The 24,179-nt window shown below is 40.7% G+C and overlaps 2 protein-coding genes and 1 long non-coding RNA gene across 3 annotated transcripts; 2 read left to right on the forward strand and 1 right to left on the reverse strand.

Annotated features, from left to right (window-relative positions):
• Positions 1 to 240: 240 nt before the first annotated feature.
• On the forward strand, positions 241 to 5,114 carry gnpnat1 (glucosamine-phosphate N-acetyltransferase 1). The gene is made up of 6 exons (XM_021584319.3): positions 241 to 541; positions 2,118 to 2,281; positions 2,649 to 2,711; positions 3,116 to 3,243; positions 3,468 to 3,529; positions 4,080 to 5,114. Exons 1-6 carry the CDS (start codon positions 534 to 536, stop codon positions 4,225 to 4,227), a joined length of 573 nt encoding a protein of 190 aa, XP_021439994.1. The 5' UTR covers positions 241 to 533; the 3' UTR covers positions 4,228 to 5,114.
• Positions 5,115 to 5,214: 100 nt separating this feature from the next.
• LOC110505230 (serine/threonine/tyrosine-interacting protein) lies at positions 5,215 to 19,749 on the reverse strand. The gene is made up of 11 exons (XM_021584321.3): positions 19,088 to 19,749; positions 18,473 to 18,505; positions 18,316 to 18,369; positions 10,752 to 10,849; positions 10,590 to 10,650; positions 10,444 to 10,480; positions 8,638 to 8,677; positions 8,437 to 8,487; positions 6,423 to 6,495; positions 6,160 to 6,250; positions 5,215 to 5,703 (listed from the first exon to the last, which is right to left on the reverse strand). The coding sequence occupies exons 1-11, from the start codon at positions 19,145 to 19,147 to the stop codon at positions 5,630 to 5,632; spliced, it is 672 nt and encodes a 223-aa protein (XP_021439996.1). The 5' UTR covers positions 19,148 to 19,749; the 3' UTR covers positions 5,215 to 5,629.
• On the forward strand, positions 18,462 to 23,530 carry LOC149972017 (uncharacterized). The gene is made up of 4 exons (XR_016491853.1): positions 18,462 to 18,572; positions 20,992 to 21,136; positions 21,383 to 21,546; positions 23,360 to 23,530. It is a non-coding gene; the product is annotated as an uncharacterized LOC149972017 (long non-coding RNA).
• The last annotated feature ends 649 nt before the right edge of the window (positions 23,531 to 24,179 follow it).

Raw genomic sequence — 24,179 nt, forward strand, 5'->3', positions numbered from 1 at the left:
ACAAACCAGGTGTGGAAAACTCTTAGAGACATACCCAAAAAGACGCCTGTAGTCACTGCCAAAGTTGCTTCTACTCATGGGTATCAATACTTATGTAAATTAGCTATTTCTGTATTTCCTTTTCAATACATTTGCAAAATTTTCTAAAAACATGTTTTTACTTTGTTATTATGGGTTATTGTGTGTAGATGGGTGAGAGGAAAAAAACTAGTTATTTAATCAATTTTGAATTCAGGCTGTAACAACCAAAAGGTGGAATAAGTCAAGAGGCATGAATATTTTCTGAAGGCACTGTATACGGATCTTGGTCTTGTCTACTTAGTCCTGAGTGGAGTGGGATGTCTCACTTCCTCTTCCGTCTCTGGCTCTAGCATCTCTGCCACGTCATATAGTAGTGATATCAGAAGGAGGAAGAAAAAAATCATCTGTTTCGATCAATGATGTAAGCTAGTGATACTCTCGAAGAAGGAGATCGATCAAGTATTCATTCATCTCATTCCGATATTTATTCATCTGTACGTGTCCTTACATTGATGTCACCGTAAGTACATTGACATATTTTCTTGATTTAGCTAGCTACATTAGCATAGCTGAAGAGCAATGTTGTGAAGTGTAGCTAACGTCAGCTAGCCAGCAGATCTGATGAATTATAATTAGCTAGCTATAATTAACATGTTAGCAAGTAGTTACTCTCTCTAGCTAGCTAGTTGTTGTAACGTTAGCTTGTCAGGGAAAACATTTGTCAGGAAAAAGATTGTGGTACTATGGAAACTCATGGCAAAGATAACTAAACCATTGTTCTATCTGTGCTTGTGGCAACATAGTTACTGTGCCTTTTGGAAATAGTGAACATTTTATGACAACTAGCAGTGGTGTAAAAAGTACCCAATGGTCATACTTGAGTGAAAGTAAAGATGCTTTAATAGAAAATGACTCACGTAAAAGTCACCCAGTAAAATACTACTTGAGTAAAAGTAAAATATTTGGTTTTAAATATACATAAGTATCAAAAGAACATGTAATTGCTCAAATATACTAAAGTATCAAAAGTTATAAATCATTTCAAATCCCATATGTTAAGCAAACCAAAGGACACCATTTTCTTGTTGTTTTATTTACAGATGGTCAGGGGCACACTTTAACACTGGGACATAATTTACAAATTAAGTATTTGTGGTTCGTGAGTCCACCAGGTCGGAGGCAGTAGGGATGGCCAGGGATGTTCTCTTGATAAGTGCTTGCATTCAAAATGTAACGAGTACTTTTGGGTGTCAGGAAAAATGGATGGAGTACAAAGTCCATTATTTTCTTTACGAATGTAGTGAAGTAAAAAATACGACTTAGGTAGTACTTTAAAGTATTTTTTACTTAAGTACGTTTTACCACAGACCGCTAGCAATGAACTAACCTTGCTCTTCTAGATTCATCAAGGGAAAAAATATAAACACTTCCATAACTAGACCAGTCCTTCGCTGTTTATGAAACAATTCTAGGCAAGACAATTGACTTTGACCACCATCAGTCAGTTCTTTTACTTGGCAAAAGGTGGACTGTAGGCCTAAATTCTTGTTCTATGGCTGCACCCAAATGTGTCCACATAGTGGGGTAGGTCCAACTCCTGTTACACTTCCTGGATAGGAGGATAGTATTGGAGGACATATTCTGAACATAATACAGTTGTAATTCAATCCCAGTAAATGTGAGATAAGAAGTTATTTCATCTGACAAAGCCAAGAGGACAGAATAGTGTCATTAAATTATTTATACAATTTCCTCAAGTTGAATGTTAGTCACTCACTGACATTGTCTACCATTTTGGAAACTGCCCTGAGTGTCTTTCAACTCAAATTTAGACTCATTTTGTTCCTCGGTACTATTTTATACCGTATTTGCTCGGTCAAAGTCCACTGTCTGTACATCAGAACTGAATTCGTCATTTCAAAAGTAAACATATTAAGCTAATCTTGGAGAAAGGATTTACACACTACATACAGTCAGTATTTGATTAGTACATACATCCTATTCCCACACCTTTAGGTCACAGTTTTGCTAACAGTGTGTGTGTGTGTGTGTGTGTGTGTGTGTGTGTGTGTGTGTGTGTGTGTGTGTGTGTACAGAGCCTGTGGGATGCTGCTGGATGAGATGCCACTATTCGAGCCAGCTCTGCTCCAGGAGCTGGACTGGAGTAGCAAGACAGTGTCCTTCTCTCCCCCAATCTCCCCCTCCCAGCCTGGGGAAGGTCTGGTCCTCAGGCCCCTCTGCACAGCTGACTTCAACAGGGGTAAGGAAGGAAGGGCCACTACAACACACTGCTTTATCTGGGTTGTTTGCATTCGGCACCAACCGGAAGAAAACGGACTGAAGCAGGAACGGTCATTTGAGTTTTCCTTTGCAAAACCTTTTGCTACAGTGTTCCTTTATGAGCACGACCCTGACTGACATATTCCAAATAATAAGACTGACTTAACTGAACAACAATAAGAGACTGACTGACTTGTCCCTTACAATAGTGGCATTCCTGAAAGTCAGTGCTTTCACAATAAGAGACTGACATGTCTGGCTCAATAGTCGTGCATTCTATTCTATGTCTAAAATAAAATGTTGAATGTAAGTTTCCTAATAGTTCCAATGTTGTTTTTGCTACACAGGATTCTACAAGGTGTTATCCCAACTCACAACTGCAGGGGATGTTACGCCAGAGCAGTTTATTAGTAAGTTCCAATCAAAGCCTAGGTATGGCAATACACATTGACTGTTTCATTTTGACAGTGGATTTTGACATGTTGTAAAGTGAATGTACATTCAGATTTTTCAAAGGCATGGTATGTAAATCCTAAAACAAACATAAACAAAATATTGATATGCTTAAGAGCCATACTATCGTTTACTGCTAAGAACTGGTTATTTTATTTGACCTTTTATTTTGATAGGGAGTCATGCTGAGACCAAGGTCTCTTTTACAGATGAGCCTTGTATACACATCAATACACAATCATAGAAAACAAACACATTCTCCAGTAAAAAGGTCCTCAATAAGCATTTTGCCATATGATATCCTGTCCATCAGATGTAGATGCACACACTTCCCAAAATGATCCTGTATATTCTCTCGTAGAGAATTTTGAGCACATGAAAAAGACTGGGGACTACTATGTCATCGTGGTGGAGGACACAAACCTGGGACAGATTGTTGCCACGGCCACATTGATCACAGAGCACAAATTCATTCATTCCTGTGCAAAGGTAGGGTTTAACAACAATCAATATACATGAAACCCTCCCTGGATCTATGTCAACTCCTTTTTGATTGATGTACTTGGTCAAATCTTATCGGGCCGAATCATGACAGACACGCGTAACATTGCATTGATGACAATGGGATATTTTGCTCAAAACCACACGTTTGTCACATAGTTATTCAGCCCATTGAAGACTTCTGAATGTCTGACATTTCGTCTCATTCACAGAGAGGAAGGGTGGAGGAGGTGGTTGTCAGTGACGTGTGCCGGGGAAAACAGCTGGGGAAACTGTGAGTAGTCTCCACTGAGCTTAAAGGAAAAATCCACAAAAAAACCAATTCCACTGTTAAGTCTCAAAATGTTTTGCATGTCAGCAGTCAGTTGGCTTCTTGAAAATCCTATTGACAAGAAGCAGTGTCACTTGCCACATTTTTAAATTCTTATTTACAATGACGGCCTAGGAACAGTGGGTTAACTGCCTTGTTCAGGGGCAGAATTATATATTTTTACCTTGTCAGCTCGGGGATTCGATCTAGCAACCTTTCGGTTACTGGCCCAACTCTAACCACGAGGCTACCTGCCATCCCATCATGATGACTTGACTGCAGACATGCAAAATATTTTGGGACTGTATGAACAGTAAACTAATGGAAAAAAATACCAAAATATAGTTTGACTTAATTGGTAGTCCTTGCCTCTCTTCCAACCCCTGTTCTGTAATACTATCTGGTAAACATGGGCGTTACATTTCAGTGAGGTTGTAGCTTTAGCCTACTTGTCTCGCAAAACAAGGTGGGCTATTGTCCTTTAACGGTTCTTGTTTTCTCTCACCAATTTCAGGTTAGTGTCGACCCTCACTCTCCTCAGCAAAAAACTAGATTGCTATAAAATAACATTGGAATGTGCACCCAAGAACGTGGCCTTCTACACAAAGTTTAGCTACTCCGCATCAGACGAGACTTACATGCAGTGTCGGTTCTTTGATTGAGCATCGTAATCCCTCCCTGGGATTTGACTTGAAGAAATTGCTTCCAGGACATTGTCATAACATCCTAGGATCCCCTAACCTTCAAGTCATCTCCCCACCGTCAGTCACCGTCCCTCTGGTCACAAAGCTACCTCACCTGGGGGAGATTTGGCATTGTGTCCCTGGCTTCTTAACAAAGGAATGTCAATCCAGTCTGGAATTTGGGACTTCTGCACATGCAATAAAGTGCTCTCTGCGCTTTATAGGAAACACATTGAATGATTTCCTATTTTTCAGTTTTTTGATTCAAATGTATGTGTTAGAGGGTTTAGTTAATATTTACATATGTTAATTGCAACTTAAGATTTGCAGACTGGTCCACATGTGAGATGTCCCACGTACTACAAAGACCATTTGGTAACGGTTTGATACCTTAATGTAGGGCAGAAAACTTGGGACATTCATTATGCTAAGGTACTGCATATTTATTTTGGGAAATTTGACAATTACCCGCTGAAATTGTATTTTCTGTTCATTGGTAAAAATACTTTGATCTCAGTGCCCTTTAGACTGATAACTGTGCTGGCAAACTATTGGCCTATGGGGCAGCACAGAATGACTCAAGTTTGCTTTCACTAGTGATCAATGGTACATGGGTTATTTCAGACCTCAGGAAGTTCAAGTTGTACACAAGTAAAATCATGTATAGGTTTGAGGGAATTCTGTTCTAGAAAATACATAGCTACATTTGGTATGAAGATATGGGGTAAATTAAATGGAATTGTAGTGAAAGCTTATTTATTCAACCTTTAGGTTTTTCAGTTTAGTTTCATAATTATGCTGTTAGTCTTGGCAACTGGGGACATTTTTATTCTATGTAAAAATGCTAATAAATTATTTTTACACTGGTTGTTACTTTGTTGGTCAAAATACAAAAACCGAACGTATATTTGGGAGCAGTGTGTTAAAGAATGCTAGAAACAGGCAAAAATAACAGTACAAAAGACATAAGTTAGATGTTTGTTTATTGAACAGTGGTGCGTTAATTCTCTGGCAAGCTGTTTCTCAATTGTAAACCTGATCTGTCCAATATTCCCTAACGTGTGGCTCAGCATTGGGCATTTACTTATTATGCCAATTGCCCCCTTCTGGCAAAATAATTCAAGTATCAAAAGTGCATTATTGCAATACTGTCCCGCTGCAAATGCAAAATGCTTTAAATACTATAAAACCTTCAGTGCATACAGCTCAAGAAAAACAAGTCACATCCCCTCTCCCTTTGGTCTCAGACGTCAGGAAGTGGACCCAATGCTCTCTGACCCCCTTTAGAAAATGTTTAATATATACATTTATATCAATACAAATGTAAAAAAAAAAAAAAAAAAGTGCACTGTATGTGATGACAGCTATCTGCATAATAAGCCTATCCGTTCTGCTCAGCAGTGACCTGCATTCCCCCAAAATCCTCGTCTTCTTCCAGGCTTCGTTTCAGGCTGCCTGTGAGGTACAGAGTCAAAAATCCATAAAGAAAGACTGGTGACGAGGTTAAATAAACTGTAAAAATCAACTTCCTGGGATGAAAACCAGTTGTAATTTGGCATATGAGTGCATACATTCTGTCCAGTCACTGATCAATAATAAGCTACTTTCAATGTGTTGCATTATAGGAATTATCTGACTTGCACCCATTGATTGTACACGAATGTACTAGGATGAGAGTAATTTATTTTGACATTAATGAAAAACATATGAACAATGGTAGCTATGACGACACAGCCATGTTGAAATGAGCCTTGCTGTTGGAAAACCACAGAAAGTGTTGGTACATAAGCACCTCCAACTGCAATGGACTTCTTTCTAGGCAGTTTGTAAGTCATCTCAAATGCACCCACAGTGACACAATAAGCCCAGGTTCTTGGAACTGTCACCTGAATGCAAGTTGCACACACTGACCTGGCATTCCAGCATGCAGGGAGAATGATCTGCCCAGCTGTATTGGTGACATCTTGATGGTGAGTTTAGCTGAGTAGATCGCTTCATATTCCTAGAAAACCCAGAGATGTCAAACATTCAGACAGAAATGGTCTTGTTTTGAGCAGACATCTGCCAAATTTGTAATGTTGAAATCCACTGAATATCCCTCAAGCCATTTTGGTATATCAGTGGTCAGAGCTGTTTGGAAGGTTGTATCAACAACTTGATACAGAGGACCCTACCTGTAATTGATGCACAAAGCCCACGTTAGGGTTGATGCAGAATCTCCTCTCCTGAACGTGGCTGAAAGCATCCCTGCAGAAGAACCAGCCAAATACAGCAGGACATGTGACTAGATCTTTGGTCACTATGCATCTGGACAGCAGCAATACATGGAGTGAACTCATTATAAATGGCCATATCGCTCTATTTCATAGACAAAAAAAATCCATATTGCGATAAATTTACACTGTTTGCAATAATCAGCGACAAATTACAGTAAATAATTTTTGGGAGAGACTAGCTTGGCGATATGGAAAAAAGTAATATTGCAATAAATGTAACTACACTGAACAAAAATATAAGCGCAACAATTTCAAAGATTTGAGCTCTGGGGCATCCTGTTTCTACAACTTGGAGTCCACCTGTGGTGAATTCAATTTATTGTACTTGATTTGGAAAGGCACACATAAGGTTCCACAGTTGACAGTGCATGTCAGAACAAAAAACCAAGCCATGAGGTCAAAGGAATTGTCTGTAGAGCTCCAAGACAGGATTGCGTCGAGACACAGATCTGGGGGAGGGTACCAAAAAATGCCTGCAGCATTGAAGGTCCCCAAGAACACAGTGGCCTCCATCATTCTTAAACGGAAGAAGTTTGGAACCACCAAGACCCGGACAAACTGAACAATCGGGGGAGAAGTGCCTTGGTCAGGGAGGTGATGGTCACTGACAGAGCGCCAGAGTTCCTCTGAAGATGGGAGAACCTTGCAGAAGGACAGCACTCCACCAATCAGGCCTTTATGGTAGAGTGGCCAGATGGAAACCACTCCTCAGTAAACGTGTGAGCCTGCTTGGAGTTTGCCAAAAGGCACCTAAAGGACTCTCAGACCATGAGAAACAAGATTCTCTGATCTGATGAAACCAATATTGAACTTTTTTGCCTAAAAGCCAAGCGTCACATCTGGAAGAAACCTGGCACGATCCCTACGGTGAAGGAGAGTGGTGGCAACATGTTGTGGCAATGTTTTTCAGCGGCAGGGACTGGGAGACTAGTCTGGATCAAGGGAAAGATAAACGGAGCAAAGTAGAGATCCTTGATGAAAACCTGCTCCGGACCTCAGACTGGGACAAAGGTTCACCTTCCAACAGGATAATGACTCTTAGCACACAGCCAATGCAATACAGGAGTGGCTTCGGGACAAGTCTCTGAATGTCCTTGAGTGGCTCAGCCAGAGCCCAGACTTGAACCTTATCGAACATCTCTGGAGACCTGACAATAGCTTGGCAGCGACACTCTCCAACCTTCTCTGCAGAGAAGAATGGAAGAAACTCCCCAAATACAGGTGTGTCAAGCTTGTAGAGTCATACCCAAGAAGACTTGAGGCTGTAATCGCTGCCAAAGGTGCTTCAACAAAGTACTGAGTAAAGGGTCTGAATACTTATGTAAATGTGATAGCGGTTTTTTTTCAATACATTTGAAAAACTTTTTTTTTTTGCTGTTTTTTCATTATGGGGTATTGTGTGTAGACTGATGAGGGGAAATCAATTTAAGAATAAGGCTATAGAAACAATGTAGAAAAAGTCATGGGGGCCGAATACTTTCCGAATGAACTGTATATACTCACAGAAAGCTGTGAGTCTCCTCTCTGTGACTAGAACAATAGCTGCATTGAAAACTATTTTTCCCGCAATAGCATTTTGAACAACGTTCACATGCTTGTGCTACTCAGAATGCATCGCTCGCTCTCTCCTCCTCACGGACCATGCAGAGAGGGAGTGAGTCAGCAGCCAACAGCGAAACAGGGACAGGCAGACACTTTCATAGCAGGACTCAACACAATGCATAGGATTTTACTGTTGAACAAATTATGTTTTATAACCATCTACACAAACGTTGTGTAGCAAAATCACCAACATTTGCTTTGGTAAGAGGAAGTCAATGTCCGTGTTGGCCATTTTCGGTTTATCATTCCAGCTCTACTCTGAACTAGCTAGCAATAAATGAAGCCTGCTTGGTTTGTTGAACGGTCTTACCTGTATTTTACACCAAATGTCTCCATAAGGTATGCAATAACCAAGGCAGCACTGAAAGAAGAGAGAATTATTTCAATTAAGATTGATACTAATCTTCATCTTTAAGTATCAGGAAGATCAATCAAGATCAATAGACAAGCAGGCAATTTTTAAACACACTGGATCTGTTCAAAATCAAATATTTTACACAAGGTAACCAACCTTCTTGATATCCCTGCGTTTCCATGAACTAGTACCTTTCCTATGTGAACAAGACAAGGAAAGAGTCAAGATCGATTTCTACGGGGAAATAAGAATTCAAAAGCACTGTTTTGCACAACCCAACAATTATCCAGGTGCAGAGTACAATAAGTCACATTACAGTGCCTTCAGAAAGACTTTTAGCACATTTTCTTGTGTTAGAAAGTGGGATTGAAATGGATTTAATTGTAATTTTTTATCAATGATCTACACAAAATACTCAAATATCAGTGTCAAAATAAAACTATCTACATTTAACAAATATATCAACGCAACATGTAAAGTGCTGGTCCCATGTTTCATGAGATGAAGTAAAATAAAAATAATTTTCCATATGCACAAAAAAGCTTATTTCTGTCAAATGTTGTGCACAAATTGGTTTACATCCCTGTTAGTGAGCATTTAATCCTTTGGCAAGATAATAAATCCACCTGGCAGATGTGGCATTGGAAAAGGCTGATTAAACAGCACTATCATTACACAGGTGCACCTTATTCTGGGAACAATAAAAGGCCACTAAAACGTGCAGTTGTCCCAACAGCTGTCAAATTGAGGAAGCGTGCAATTGTCATGCTGACGGCAGGAGTGTCCACCAGAGCTGTTGCCAGGGAATTTCATGTTAATTCCTCTACCATAAGCAGCCTCCAAAGCCGTTTTAGAGAATTTGGCAGTACGTCCAACCGGCCTCACAACCGCAGACCACCTGTAACCACGCCAGCCCACGACCTCCACACGCAGCTTCTTCACCTGCATGATCGTCAAATGGAGGGGAAGTAGTTATCTGTAATATAGTCCTTTTGTGGGGAAAAACTAGTTCTGATTGACTGGGCTCCCAAGTGGGTGAGCTTACATCCCCCCTGGCCCACCCATGGCCACAGCCCTGCCCATTAGGGACAAATTAAAGTATTTAGTTTGACTGATTTCCTCATATGAACTGTGATAACCTCATGAAGCTGCTTGAGAGAATGCCAAGAGTGTGCAAAGCTGTCATCAAGGCAAAGGGTGGCTATTTGAAGAATCTCAAATATTAAATATATTTTGATTTGATTAACACTTTTTTAGGTTGCTACATGATTCCATATGTGCCATTTCATAGTTTTGATATCTTCACTATTATTCTACAATGTAAAAAAAAAAAAAATCAAGAAAAACCCTTGAATGAGTAGGTGTCCAAACTGTTTTACTGGTACCGTAAATATTACATACAGGCTACCTTCTTTTCAATCTGTCAATTAAGTTAGTATTGTGGTGATCCATCCTCAGGTTTCTCCTATCGCAGCCATTAAACTAACTTTTTTAAAGTCAACATTGGCCTCATGGTGAAATCCCTGAGCAATGTCTTTCCGCTCCGGCAACGGAGTTATGAAGGACGGCTGTATCTTTGTAATGACTGGGTGTATTGATACACCATCCAAAGTGTAATTAATGAAATCAAAGGAATACTCAATGTCTGCTCTTTTTTTATTCAAGACAATTTTTACTCCTTAACTTTAGGCTTGCCATAAAGGGGTTGAATACTTATTGACAAGACATTTTGGGGGAAAAAAATCCACTGACATTATGGGATATTGTGTGTAGGCCAGTGACAAAACATGAATGTAAATCAATAAAAAATTCAGACTAACAAAATCTGAAAAAAGTTGAGGGGTGTGAATACTTTCTGAAGGCACTGTAGAAGGAGAAGAAGTACCTGCACATTGTTGTATGCATTTTTTGGAATGAAATTCTAAAGACTATATTCAATCCAATTAAATACATTTTTATTACCTCCGCTTGCTAAACAGCCATCAATAAATTCTTTAGTCTGTGGATAGAGGAGAAAATACATTTAGGCCTACTAGCAATAACATGGCAGGTCAGGCTGCAGTACATTGTAACATTATCCACCACATTTAGCTCATGCTGAAACTCACCATAGGGAAATATCTAATTATGTTTTCCACAGGATTGTCGGCAATATCTAAAACGAGGTATCTGAAAACATTAGAAAGCAGGCCACATGAATTAGCTGATCGATTGAGAGATGTCATTTAGCTGAGTTTTAAACACGTACCCATTCTCAGTTTGATTCTTACCGAAATTTATGTGGGAAGTTGGGCTTTATAAAATTTGCCTCAATATCTTGGCGAACACACACTAAGTGTGTTATCTCCTGTCTTTCAAGGATGGAAAGCTAAAAGAGGACAAAAAGGTTCAGTTAACAGCACATTGTACAAACTGAAAAAATGTATTATTTTTATGGTCCAGGACCTTCAACATTTCGATAACTAATTTTAAAGGGCCATCCACCCCAACGACACCAACTATAACTATGAGAATAAACTACACAACTAGAAAATGTTGGCGAACATCCACACTTGAGGCAAGGTCATCGTTCTATATTACACCTGTCAATCAACTGATCAACACATCCTACTGCACGCTGTAGGCCTAATAAAATCTGGGGAACTCAAATTAGTATGTTATGTTTGGTATGGTTACATAAGAAAGGTTACTTAAAGAGTACCTTGTGAAAAAAAATGGGGGAAAAAACATTTAAATCCAGATGTTTTAGGTTTAGTTAGCAGTGCACCTTATTTGGCAATGTGAAAAACCGATGTCAAAGCTGACGTGCATACCTACGTAACGTAGGTAAATGATGCAATGACGCCACGTAAAATGTTGCGCTACATAGCATTCCTAACCTAGCCCAGTGTCTGCTGTATGGATCAAGCAGTCATTTGAAAGAGTAAGACAATTTAAGTGAGACACCTCCAAGGCGAAATCCATTAATGTCAGGATAATGGAATTCATTGCCATTGACAATCAGTCGTTCTGCCGTGGGATGTTGGCTTTCACGACTGGTCGAGCACCGGTACTCACTAACGTTACCAAGTGCGCCATTTTTCAAATGTTTCCCTACCGGAGTTACACAGTAATAGCATCACTGCTATTTGCTTCACGACATACTATGGAACGCCATTTGGGTCTTTGCGTGTCAAGAAAGATACACATCAAATAACACTATTTGACAATAACACTATCTGACGCGTTAAATAAGCTTTTCATTTGACACGTCAAATAACAGTTCTATTATAGAATGTTGTGTTCAGAATATACGTGCAAGCCAAGCGCCACCACTACTATCAGTAGCACTGTCAAAGCCGTACAAAAAAAGTCTGCAAACACCGGCCACGAACGATGCGTTTACAATACCGCGTTGGTTATAAAGCATTATTTGTTTGATCGCAACTTCTGGGGTAGCTTGCGAGCTTTAGCTGGTACCTAGCTAGCACCAATACAACCAGCCTGAAAATAATGACCAGTAGAAACGTCATTTTCACTATTCTTAGCAATGATTTAGGAATCCTTGTGAGTAAGTATTTGCTAGGTTCCATGTGTTGTTCGCCTATTGAAATTGAACTTCAGTTCATGAACATAAATAGCTAGCCAGCTACTTAACCCTGTTGCCCAAAGCTAACATTATAAGCAGACAGCTAGCTTCATCTGGCTAGTGAGGCTCGAAATGACCGGGTTGTGTGTTGTGAAGCTAGCCACAATAAGGATTACGCACAAGTGGAATTTGCGGTTTGCCTTCAAAATAAAAGTACCCCTTTGAAAGTGTTGCAGAAGGTTACAATTGGTGGAATCATGCCATATTTAGACTACATCATGTTAAACAAAATTGGAATGTGAAGCAAAGAAATGGGGTATCAGTCTACTCGGTGACACACACAGAACACAACTGTGAAGAGTTTATACAAATATTAGCGTTGTAGCTCTAATCGCAGGACTCCCCAGTCAGCCTATTGTGTGTATTGACATTCATATTGCACTGTACAGCCTTACCTAAGGATTGGGGATCAATGAAATGGGGGTATTAGTCTACTCAATACCCAACATATTTTTCCCCAATGTCCCCCTCAGAGGTATCAGACTCCAAAACATCCACGTAGTATTGTTTTTATTTGGTAATGGTGTTCAATACACATAGGTTGACAATAAATGTGGCTCAATTCAATTGAATTCCACAATAAGAGCTACAATGCTAATGTTCTCTGGGTGTCACTGAGTAGACTGATACCCCATGTCATTGATCCACAATCCATAGGTAAGGCTATACAGTTTAATAAGTATGCCCCAATGCATTTCTAAAGTATAATACATCTAGTGTGATTTAAAGAGATTGTCAAACAAATTGTCTTTTGTTGATTTTATATACCATTTAGCACGATCTATTAAATTACATACCACCCTGCATACCACTGCTGGCTTGCTTCTGAAGCTAAGCAGGGTTGGTCCTGGTCAGTCCCTGGATGGGAGACCAGATGCTGCTGGAAGTGGTGTTGGAGGGCCAGTAGGAGGCACTCTTTCCTCTGGTCTAAAAAAATATCCCAATGCCCCAGGGCAGTGATTAGGGACATTGCCCTGTGTAGGGTGCCGTCTTTCGGATGGGATGTTAAACGGGTGTCCTGACTCTCTGATGTCATTAAAGATCCCATGGCACTTATCGTAAGAGTAGGGGTGTTAACCCCGGTGTCCTGGCTAAATTCCCAATCCAACCCTCATCACGGTCACCTAATAATCCCCAGTTTACAATTGGCTCATTCATCCCCCTCCTCTCCCCTGTAACTATTCCCCAGGTCGTTGCTGCAAATGAGAATGTGTTCTCAGTCAACTTACCTGGTAAAATAACGGATAAAAAAAAAAATACGGCATAATTCTAATATTCATTTGCATCGCTGTCAATGACACTTATTTTGAAGGCTATCCGCAAAGTCCACTGTTGTGGCTAATCCTTATTGTGGCTAGCTTCACATAGATGAGCCATGGATTAGTGATGGGGGTCGGGTCGAGATCAGGTCTGGTCACGTAAAGGGAGAAATAAAAGTTTATGGCCCATATCACTTCGTATCCTGCCTAGCAGTAAAGACACAATGTTTGTACAGATGTGAAGGAGGAGACTCAGCGTAGGAGGAAGGCTTAAATATCAGTGCTTGTGTGAAAATGTTTGTTGAATGCAGCTGTATTGATCCTCTGGGGAAAGCTTTCATAGTGTCCATTGAGTTTTTACCTCTGAGAATTAGAACCTAACACCTAGCTATATTGTCAGCTAGCTAACTATAGCTACTGAAACAGATTGTCGTTTTGCTGTTTTTGAGGAAGAACATTGTTTGCATCCATGAGCTAGCTAGCTTTTTTTATGACGAGCACTGTAGGTGAGCGAGACAACTTTAGCAGCATCATAGCATACGTATCGATTAATCATTGTGACATATGAAATAAGAGTGATAGTGTAATTCCTACGTTAAAAAATGAACGAACGCGTTAACTTATTATGTGACGTGCAGTCATACTCAGGTCCTGATTGGTCAACAAGCTTATTTGACGTGTATCTTTTTTGACATGCAAAGACCCAAATGGCGTTCAATAGAAATCCTGGTTGAGAATGAAACGACTGAACAAATGAACAATGAAACAGCAAATAATTTAAAGAAATAAGTTTTGATTCTGTTTTACTGGTAATGGGGACATACATAAATGCCAACAAAACCTTTTGGTCAGTGGTGTGTGTGTGTAACCTTTTTTTAACTAGGCAAGTCAGTTAAGAACAAATTCTTATTTACAATGACGGCCTACCTCGGCCAAACCGGAATGACGCTGGGCCACACATTGGATGCTACTGTAGGCTGAAATAATAGAACAGCTAGTTCCATGTTAAAATGTTATGGGATGCACTTTCTCCATAGTTTATGGTAGGCCACTCTGGTAGGCTGGAAGTTGCACAGAATATTCACAGGGTTCTAGTCTGAGCTCAGCAGACCTGAAATTTGCCCAGTGCCTAATTTATTTGGAGGCAACATTGGTCTTGGGTACTGTATAAAAACCAACAACTACTACCAGGGTGATCCCTGTCAAAGGTTTGTTTTCATTTTTCAGAAATAGATGGATGTATATTGTACGGGATGAATATTGTAAATTAAGGATTTGGGGGGGGGGGGGGGGGGAAACATCTGACTCAGGTGGGATTAGAACTCACAGCCATTGAACTATGAGACAACATTCTTTGTGGATGCGCCACCAATTGCTTGAAAACTACTTTTTTCTAAATCTTGGATACAAAATGACGTTTAGAGATGGGTCTATAATTACTCTGTAGGGAGGGGGTCTAGATTAGGCTTTAAGTAAATTGTAATTCGTAACATACATGAAAAGGATGACGGACATCCACAAATTATGCCCCAGATTTACATTTACCATGTTACTTCTACTCAGAGCCCAGCTTGATTAATAAGGTCCATTCAGTTCATGTTCATTGTCAGTGACAACTGCAAATAATACTTAAGTGTACATGTAAAGGGAAAATTATATAGAAACTCATATTTCAATGTAGCAATTCAACAAACGCCATTTAGCATGTGCATCTTTTACAGCGTGTTACTGCTTGCCTTGTTGCTCAAGTGATTTGGTTTGCAAGTGATTCGCATTTTTCTAATGGTTGTTTATTACGTTTGGATATTTTTCACTGTGCTGATCTCTGTCTGTTCTGTGCAAACATTTGGTCTTGAACCCAATCAAACAATTTGCTCAGTGCCGAAATTTGGTCTGAATTGTATTTTTTGTTATGCGTTGGACACCAGTAAGCCTAGCTGTCGGCTAATGGGACCCTAATAAATCAACCACCAGTGGTGCATTTGATACTATTGATCATAACATCCTTGTTGACCACCTGGAAAGGTGGGTGGGAATCTCCTGCTTTGCCCTCGACTGATTTTGGTCATATCTATGTGGCAGAGATTTCTCAGTGAGCATGGGTGGTTCAGTCTTGTCACCAGCATCTATTCAATTTGCTCAGTTTATACACTGCCCCCCCATCCCCCAATACACAAGTAAATATTGGACTATAAATTATGCCTTCCTCGATTATACCTATGCTTGATTAATGTTAATGCATTGTCGAGAAGGAACCTACACGTAAGAATTTCTTTGGAAACGAATACCATGCATATCAGACCCAGTGACCAAGCTACCGTAGCCACCAAGCTACCGTAGCCACTTCACAATTGTCTTGCTGACATCAAATGTTGGATGTCTGACAATTTTCTCCAGCTCAATTATAAGAAATCAAATGTTTTATTTGGCCACCACCTTGCTAGAACCCAGATTTGAAATAGCCTTGGTCATTTGTCCACCAATAAAAAGACTACGGCTAGAAACCGTTGGTGTCTTCTTTGACCTTGACCTAAACCTCAGCCTGCATATAAAAGGCTGTCCAGTCCTTCTTTTATCATGTTAACATAGATGCAGTAATGATTATATTTTAGTCACTAACCTGGATAAAGTAATACATGCTTTTATTTCCTCATGCCTAGATTACTGTAACTCTTTGTATACGCCGCAGTCAAATAACTCCAACGTCCGCAGTTTGTTCAATATTCTGCAGCTCTGCTTTAATAGGCAGCCGAAAATGTAACCATAACACACCTATTGTCAAATAAAAATGTATTTGTCACATGCGCCAAATACAACAGGTATTGACCATAACATGAAATTCTTAAGAGCCCTTAACCAACAATGCTGAGTTTTTTCAAAGCAAATTTTTTTGTGACAAATAACTAAAGGAAAAAATTGTAACGATAAAATAACAATAAAAAGGGGTACCGAGTCAATGTGCAGGGGTACGAGATAGTCAAGGTAATATGTACATGTAGGTAGGGGTAAAGTGATGCATAGATATGCATAGATAAACAGAGTAGCAGCAGCATATGTGAAGGGTGTGAATGTATACGTGTGGCGTTAATATACATGTTAATATACAATATACATGTGTGTGGTTAGGGTCCAGTGAGTGTACATCGAGCCCGAGCAAAACATTTTATAATAACTTAATAAAATAAAGGGTCAACGCAAATAGTCTGGGAAGCCATTTGATTAAATGTTCAGCAGTCTTGTGGCTTGGGGGTAGAAGCTGTTAAGGAGCCTTTTTGTCTAAGACTTGGCGCTCCGGTACCACTTGTCGTGCTGTAGCTGAGAGTTTAGCTTCTCTACACTGGCGACCAGTCCCTTTCAGAATACATTTTATAATTGCATTAATCAAGTTTAAGGCTTGGTTTAGCCCCATCCTATATCTTTGATATTTTAATCTCCTTACGAGCCAGGTCGCAACCGGAGATTCTTTGGCAGGGCACTGTTGACTATTCCAAAGTCTAGGTTGGAAACAAAAGGAAACCGGGCATTTGCCATTAGGGCACCTAAAACTTTGGAATGATCTGCCAGAGGAGATCAGGCATGCAAATTCAGTGCCTCTTTAAATCACTGCTGAAGACACACTTTTATAAAGATGATTTCAAAGTATGATTTTAATAAGCCATCTTTTTTTATTCTCCAGTCTTTGTTTCTTCAGTACTTTTATTTTATTATATTAAGCACTGTTACTTGTATTGAAAAGCATTATATAACTGAAGTTAATATTATTTTGGCCTATGCTTGTAGGGCTATTTTACATTCAGCAATAAGCAATAGCAAGCCTGCTTCTCTCCTTGAACAGGCCTAGTATTTAAAAAAGAGTTACGATTTTGAAATGGCTGCGCTCTGCAGACCAAAGTTGCACTATTGATTAAGCCTATGTTTTTAAACTAAATTACTCTACCTAGGCTAACAGTAAAATTATATTATTGTTATCAAGTAAGTAGGCTACACAATTATTGTCTGGACTGTAAACTGCAGTGATGTAGGCTAATTTTAATAACAGCTCAAATGTCCTATTTTGAATGCACGCTTCATGCTGAAATAACTGCATTAGGCAAGGCCTGATTATGCAACCATTTGGATCAGTTATGGGTCTATTCGACAGTTTACAACAGGGCTATCAAACACATTCCACAGAGGGCCTAGTGTCTGCAGGTTTTAGTTTTTTCCTTTCAATTAAGACCTTAACTACCGGATGTGGAGAGTTCCTTACTAATATTAATTCATCTATCAAGTACAAGGGAAGAGCAAAAACCCACATATACTCAGCCCTCCATAATTTGACACCAGTGGTTTACAAGGTTCAGAAAGGTACATTAGCAGGCGTATGGTGTATATGGTGTATTTTAGAAGAAATTGGCTTCTGACACAGGTGTGCTGTCTGTCGTGGATAATCAGTCTCCCAAGTCATCCTATATTTAATGTGGCCAACAACATACTCACACAACCAGTTATTCAGGAAAGCTCACAATGCGCTCTGCCTCCTGTCCTCTCCGAACGGCTATTCCTAGTTAGAACTCTTCAATAGAAGACGTTTTTGATTGATTGTTGACATTGTATCGTTGGGCACTCTGAAAGTGACCCCAATGATGGAAATAGTTTCCCACCGTTTTTGTAGTTATTGTGTGGACGCTGCTGTTCACTTGAATTAGAACTACTTAAATGTTTACCGTCCTTGGTGTGGATGGCCCTTCACACTTAGAGGTTCAGTGTGAGTGCAGGCTTTTGTTCCAGCCAAACAGAAACACACCTGATTCTACCAATCAATTATCCACCATCGTCAGTCGAGACTGACTTATTGAATGAGGTGTCACTGCTTGACTGGTCTGGAACAAAGGTCTGCACCCACACCTGCCCCCCCCCGCAGATCAGAATAACCACCCCTGTTTTAATTATGGTATACCAACTTACCTTGCTTTTCATAGCAGCTGAGTAGGGACCTAAAAACAGGCCTGGTAGAATTTCCTAACACAATGGAGAAACATGTTTTGGCATCATTATGAGATGACTCAGCACTTCTGTTGCCTGTTTCAAGAATTCCACTTTGGGGAGAAAAGGGCATAGCTACCTGCATTTCTCGCCTCATTGGATACGCCCAGTCCTGTGGAAGATATCAGAAAAAAATCAAGGGATGTATGTTAGCTGGCACGCTAACTAGCTACTTAACGGTATATTTAAGCAATAATGCACGAGGGGGTGTGGTATATGGCCAATATACCACGGCTAAGGGCTGTTCTTACACACGACGACTCGCGGCGTGCCTGCCCTTAGCCGTGGTATATTGGCCATATACCACAAACCCTATTGCTATTTAACTGTTACCAACGTAATTAGTTGTAAAAATAAATGTTTCGTTATACCCGTGGTATGATGAAAACTTTGTTTAAATTACGTTTGTAACCAGTTTATAATAGCAATTAGGCCTTTCGCCGTGGTTTATTGGCCATATACAAACTAACTAGATAGTTAGCTGACGTTAGGTAGCTAGTTCGCGGAACACATCTAATTTGAGCAGAAACATAATTAACGGTCATTTAAAAATACTTCAGACAAGATTACATTTAACTAACATTTGTCGCGTGAGAGATGACATGTAAGATGAACGTAACGTTAGTCTAACAAGGGCTGTTTTTGAGTATGCTAACTTTAGCTGGCTGCGTTAGCTTTGCATGCTAGAACTTACCAATAGGTCCTCCTTACACGGAGGAAGGGACGGGAACTGAAGTTTATTCTCCTCGTCCATCTTGCAGTGTACTTGGGCGCCGGTACCCCGGCCTGTCGCTTGGTTTCGGTGGTTTGCTAGCTAAAACTGTACAATTGCAGGAGTTTGTTTTGAGGTTGCACATGCGTTTCCGCCATGCTGCTACCTTTCGGATGAGTCACGTGACCAGAGACAAAAACGTCACCACGTAGACGTTCTTCTTCGATGACGTTTAACGGCGGTTGGAATCCAATAAATGTTGCATTACCGCCACCTACTAGACAACTCCCTTATTCTTCGTTTGAACAAATATAACTTATTCTTCGAAAACCACGGAGACGTATTACCGCCACCTACTACACAACTCCCTTATTCTTCACTTGAAAAAATATAACTTCTTCTTCGATAACCACTGAGACGTGCTCTTAGCTACTCTCTGTAAATAAATGGGAATTTCAATGCGGGATCCTTGGGACGTCACTATCCAATTGAAGTTAACATTGAAAATAAAGACCCTTTTCTGTGTTTCCAAATGTTGCCAAACGAGGGCGATGTGCCCAAGTTGGTAGTAGAACAAGGGGGCGAGAGAGTTGGAGTGAGGTCGGTCTAGAGGAAATGGCGAGTGTGCTTGAAACTGAAAGTGTGGCAATGAAGTGGTGTGGGGGCTGTGCTTTAGCAAAGTGGGTGGGGTTATATCCTGCCTGGTTGGCCCTGTCTGGGGCTATCGTCAGACGGGGCCAGTGTCTACCGACCACTCCTGTCTCAGCCTCCAGTATTTATGCTGCAATAGTTTGTGTCGGGGGCCTAGGGTCAGTCTGTTATATCTGGAGTTTTTCTCCTGTCTTATCCAGTGTCCTGTGTGAATTTAAGTATGCCCCCTCTAATTCTCTCTTTCGGAGGACCAGATCCCTATGAACATGCCTTAGGCTGATGACTCCTTGCTGTCCCCAGTCCACCTGGTCGTGCTGCTGCTCCAGTTTAAACTATTCTGCCTGCGGCTATGGAACCCTGACCTGTTCACCGGACATGCTGTTTTCGACTCTCTCTCTCTACCTCACCAGCTGTTCCGGACGACTGTGTGATCACACTCTCCGTAGCCGAAGTGAGCAAGTCCTTTAAACAGGTCAATATTTACAAGGCCGCAGGGCCAGATGGATTACCAGGATGTGTACTCAGAGCATGCGAGGACCAACTTCCAAGTGTCCTGCCAGGGTCCTGAGCTTAGTGATAAACTTGAAAGGCACTCTGGTGTTGAACGCTGAGCTATAGTCAATGAACAGCATTCTCACGTAGGTGTTCCTCTTGTCAAGGTGGGAGAGGGCAGTGTAGAGTGCAATAGAGATTCGGTCACCTGTGGATCTGTTGGGGTGGTATGCAAATTGGAGTGGGTCCAGGGTGTCTGGGATGATGGTGTTGATGTGGGCCATTTCATGGTTACGAAATGTGAGTACTAGTCATTTATAGTCATTTAGACAGGTTAGCTTGGCATTCTTGGGCACAGGGATTATGGTGGTCTGCTTGAAACATGTAGGTATTACGAACTCAGAGAGAGGTTGAAAATGTCAGTGAAGATGCCAGCTGGTTAGCGCATGCTCTGAGTACGCGTCATGGTAATCCATTTGTCCCTGCGGCCTTGTGAATGTTAACCTGTTTAAATGTCTTACTCACATCGGCTACGTAGAGCGAGAACACACAATCGTCTGGAACAGCTGGTGCTCTCATGCACGGTTCAGTGGTGCTTGCCTCGACGCAAGCATTGAAGGAATTTAGGTCTTCGGGTATACTTGTGTGACTGGGCAGCTTACGGCCAGGTTTCCCTTTGAAAGCCTTCCCTACAAAACAAGGGTAAATACCCGTGCATATCTTTTTTTGTCCTGATCTTCCAGAATGCTTTGAGAGTCAGAGGGAGGTTGCAGAAATGACTGAAGATGAGAAGCAGGAGAGCATTTGCCAGAGAGGGGGCTCAGCAGATCACACTGCATTTCCTGTGGAACATGAAGCAGAAGGAGCCAGCTGACATAATGGAGAAAGGTAAGCAATCTAGTTCACTGTGCTGTATTGTATTCACTGTGATTACTGGTTCGTTATTTTCACTCAGAAATGTACATTATCACCTAAACATGTGATTGAAAATAAAAGGCCTCATTGCCTCCTAAAGGGGGAAATATTTGTGAACTGTGTTTCCAAAGAGAATAAACATTACTTGATAAAAAAATCTGAAACGCCAAACAAAGTGTCTATGAGTACTAAAGTTTTGTGTTTTGTTTGACCATTCAGATGAGCTTGCTGTGTTCCAACCTAAATTCAAATCCAACCCGGAAAGAAAGTTTCAGTGCATGTTCAAGCGAATAGCTGAGCAAAAAAACACATTGCTCATCAGGATCTACACAATGCGCTACATCACAGAAGGTGGAAGCGGAGAGGTCAATAATGAACATGAGGTATTTTGATATTTTAGTATTTTATTAGGATCCCCAATAGCTAGCTCTTCCTGGGGTCCACACAAAACATGAAATAAAACATGACAGTAACAAGTACATCACAAGGAAATAACTAAATCTATTTCAAATAAGGGTACACGCTTTCATACATTTATGCCTTCATAATAATGTGATTCATAGACACCACTGACTGCAAGTGCAACACACAAAAATGTAAATGTAAATGCAATAACAAGGAGGTGCGTTGCAAATGGGCTGACACTTTTAGTTAAATTCCCCCGACGCAAATATGGCAACCATATTTTGCTAAGTTCCCCTGACGTGAAGAAAGCTACCTTGTTTCTATAGTTATTGCCCGTAATGGGTATACTGGGGTAGAGTATAGACTCATCCGGCATGGGTTTCCTTAGGTAACATGTAATCTCTTAAATTTGTAGGCATTTTGTTAGTTACCACCCGCTATGGTTTTCATTAGGTAAAATGCAACATTTATGAACATCAAATAACCAGGCCTTGAATCTTTTTTTAAATATTTTTTTTCTCCCCAATTTCGTGGTATCCAATTGGTAGTTACAATCTTGACTCATCGCTGCAACTCCCATACGGACTTGGGAGAGGCGAAGGACGAGAGCCGTGCTTTCCCCGAAACACAACCCAACCAAGGGCTGGTGCGGCTGCTTCTTTGACACAATGCCAACTTAACCCGGAAGCCAGCCGCACGTAACCCTGAAGCCAGCCGCACCAGTGTGTCGGAGGAAACACCGTACACCTGGCAACCATGTCAGTGTGCACTGCGCCCGGCCTGCCACAGGAGTTGCTAGTACGCGATGGGACAAGGACATCCCTGTTGGCCAAACCCACCCCTAACCCGGACGATTCTGGGCCAATTGTGCACCGCCCCATGGGTCTCCCTTTTGTCTCCCGGGTCTCCCTTGGGTCTCCCTTTTGTAAGGAAAATAAATCTGCCATTTTGAAAGCAACATGCTGTATATAAAGAGAAGGACGGGCTGCACATTGATCCTGCTGCTCTGATTGGATAGTTGACCTTTCATAGATAGTTGATATTTCACCTGAGGTCACATATTTCACCCAAAGCTGTCTTCTTTCACTCGCTTGTAGCTTCATATTTCACCCGATCACTTCTCATCACGTTTTGGTCTGATCATTTAGATTGCTGCTGCCTCCTGTTAGCCTGCCACTATGATAAATCAGTAGAAACGCGAATGCACATTCTGACTGAGTGATGACACCCTTGTATCTGACAGTTTTGAGAACAGGACACACAGTCACACACACACCTCTGCGTGCTGGTCCTAACCTGCAGCTATATAAACCTGCAGGGAGATGGGTACTAGACATAATAAACCTTACTTTTTTTCCCATCATGAGTATCAACTGTCAATTTACAGATATGATTACGAATATAGCCACCCTCAGATAACAACATAGTAGATTCATCTGATACGTAGGCTAAAGGGGACTTCTGACAGCACGTTTTCTAGTGGGTACTTGAAGGCTGAGAAGCCTAGCAGTTCTAGTGTAAAAGGTGATTTGGCTTTTTTTTTCTTCAACTAAACAATTGCCCCTATCACTTCCATTGATTTTTAGCTAGTGGTGGCTAAAGCTAGCTGAAGTTTGTAATGGCTGTATAAAGAAAACCATATCATGGATTACATTTTATCCTTGCTCATAGACTACTTTCAAGGTGAGGAATCATCAAGTTGTAAACTCCTGAACTTCCCCTTTAAAGCATCATATTGCACATCCTGATTGAATTCCGGTTTAAAATATGTCATTATTTTCTCACACTCAGGTTGTTGAGATGTAACTTCACAGAAAGATGCTGTGAAGAGCTGGCTTCATTTCTCAGCTCAAACCCCTCACACTCGAGGCAGCTGGACCCAAGGGACAAAGACCTGCAGGATTCAGGAGTGAAGCTGCTCTTTGCTGAACTCGAGTCCACTCTGTAAACCACTGAGCGAAGGTATTATGTGGTTAATGAGACATTGGAATGGGTATTAGAGTACATTGACATTATTGTTCTAATCGATGCCAAGTGTGAGTCAGCTTTACTCTGATTGTCATATCATTTTGTAGATTGTCATTCTGTAGAGTCGCAGAGGGAGGTTGTGCTTCGCTGGCCTCAGCTCTGAAGTCAAACCCTTCACATATGAGAGAGCTGGATGTGAGCGACAATAACCCGGGAGACTCTGGAGGGAAGTTGGTCTCTACTAAACTGGAGAAACTATTACCCGTGCACACTTTTAAGGGGAGGCTACCTGGTAGTAGTAAAGGGTTTTTAAGTAACCTTTAAGCAGCTACTGCCTAAAAACTGCAGTGTTGTTCCAATTGTATTGAGCACCTATATTTGCCATAAGTCTTTGATATTTCTATATGGTGATTAAGTTCCTAATTTATTAATAATATATTTATTGGTCATTACAGTAATGAAAGTGACTATAACAACATCATGATGTGAAGGGAACTTTACATAAAGCCTACAGGTTTAATTCATTATGATGCGGTTTTATCATAAGCATGCCTGAACCCATATAATGCCTATAACCATCTCATAATGATTCTGACTAAATACCAGACATTTTCAGTCAATGACTCAACGATTTTCGACATAG

Source organism: Oncorhynchus mykiss, chromosome 25 (assembly GCF_057628025.1).
Source record: "Oncorhynchus mykiss isolate SJ-2025 chromosome 25, ASM5762802v1, whole genome shotgun sequence".
In the NCBI taxonomy this organism is placed as follows: Eukaryota; Metazoa; Chordata; class Actinopteri; order Salmoniformes; family Salmonidae; genus Oncorhynchus; species Oncorhynchus mykiss.

What these genes read in the sequence shown, in the direction of transcription:
- gnpnat1 (XM_021584319.3), top strand. An exon ending in CACAGCTGACTTCAACAGGG is followed by an intron (nt 2,282 to 2,648) that starts GTAAGGAAGGAA and finishes TTTGCTACACAG; the next exon opens with GATTCTACAAGGTGTTATCC. An exon ending in TCATTCATTCCTGTGCAAAG is followed by an intron (nt 3,244 to 3,467) that starts GTAGGGTTTAAC and finishes TCTCATTCACAG; the next exon opens with AGAGGAAGGGTGGAGGAGGT.
- LOC110505230 (XM_021584321.3), bottom strand. Translation starts at nt 19,147, where the DNA reads ATGGACGAGGAGAATAAACTTCAGTTCCCGTCCCTTCCTCCGTGTAAG. An exon ending in CGTGTAAGGAGGACCTATTG is followed by an intron (nt 18,506 to 19,087) that starts GTAAGTTCTAGC and finishes TATCTTCCACAG; the next exon opens with GACTGGGCGTATCCAATGAG. An exon ending in CAGCTGCTATGAAAAGCAAG is followed by an intron (nt 10,850 to 18,315) that starts GTAAGTTGGTAT and finishes GTCCTCTTTTAG; the next exon opens with CTTTCCATCCTTGAAAGACA.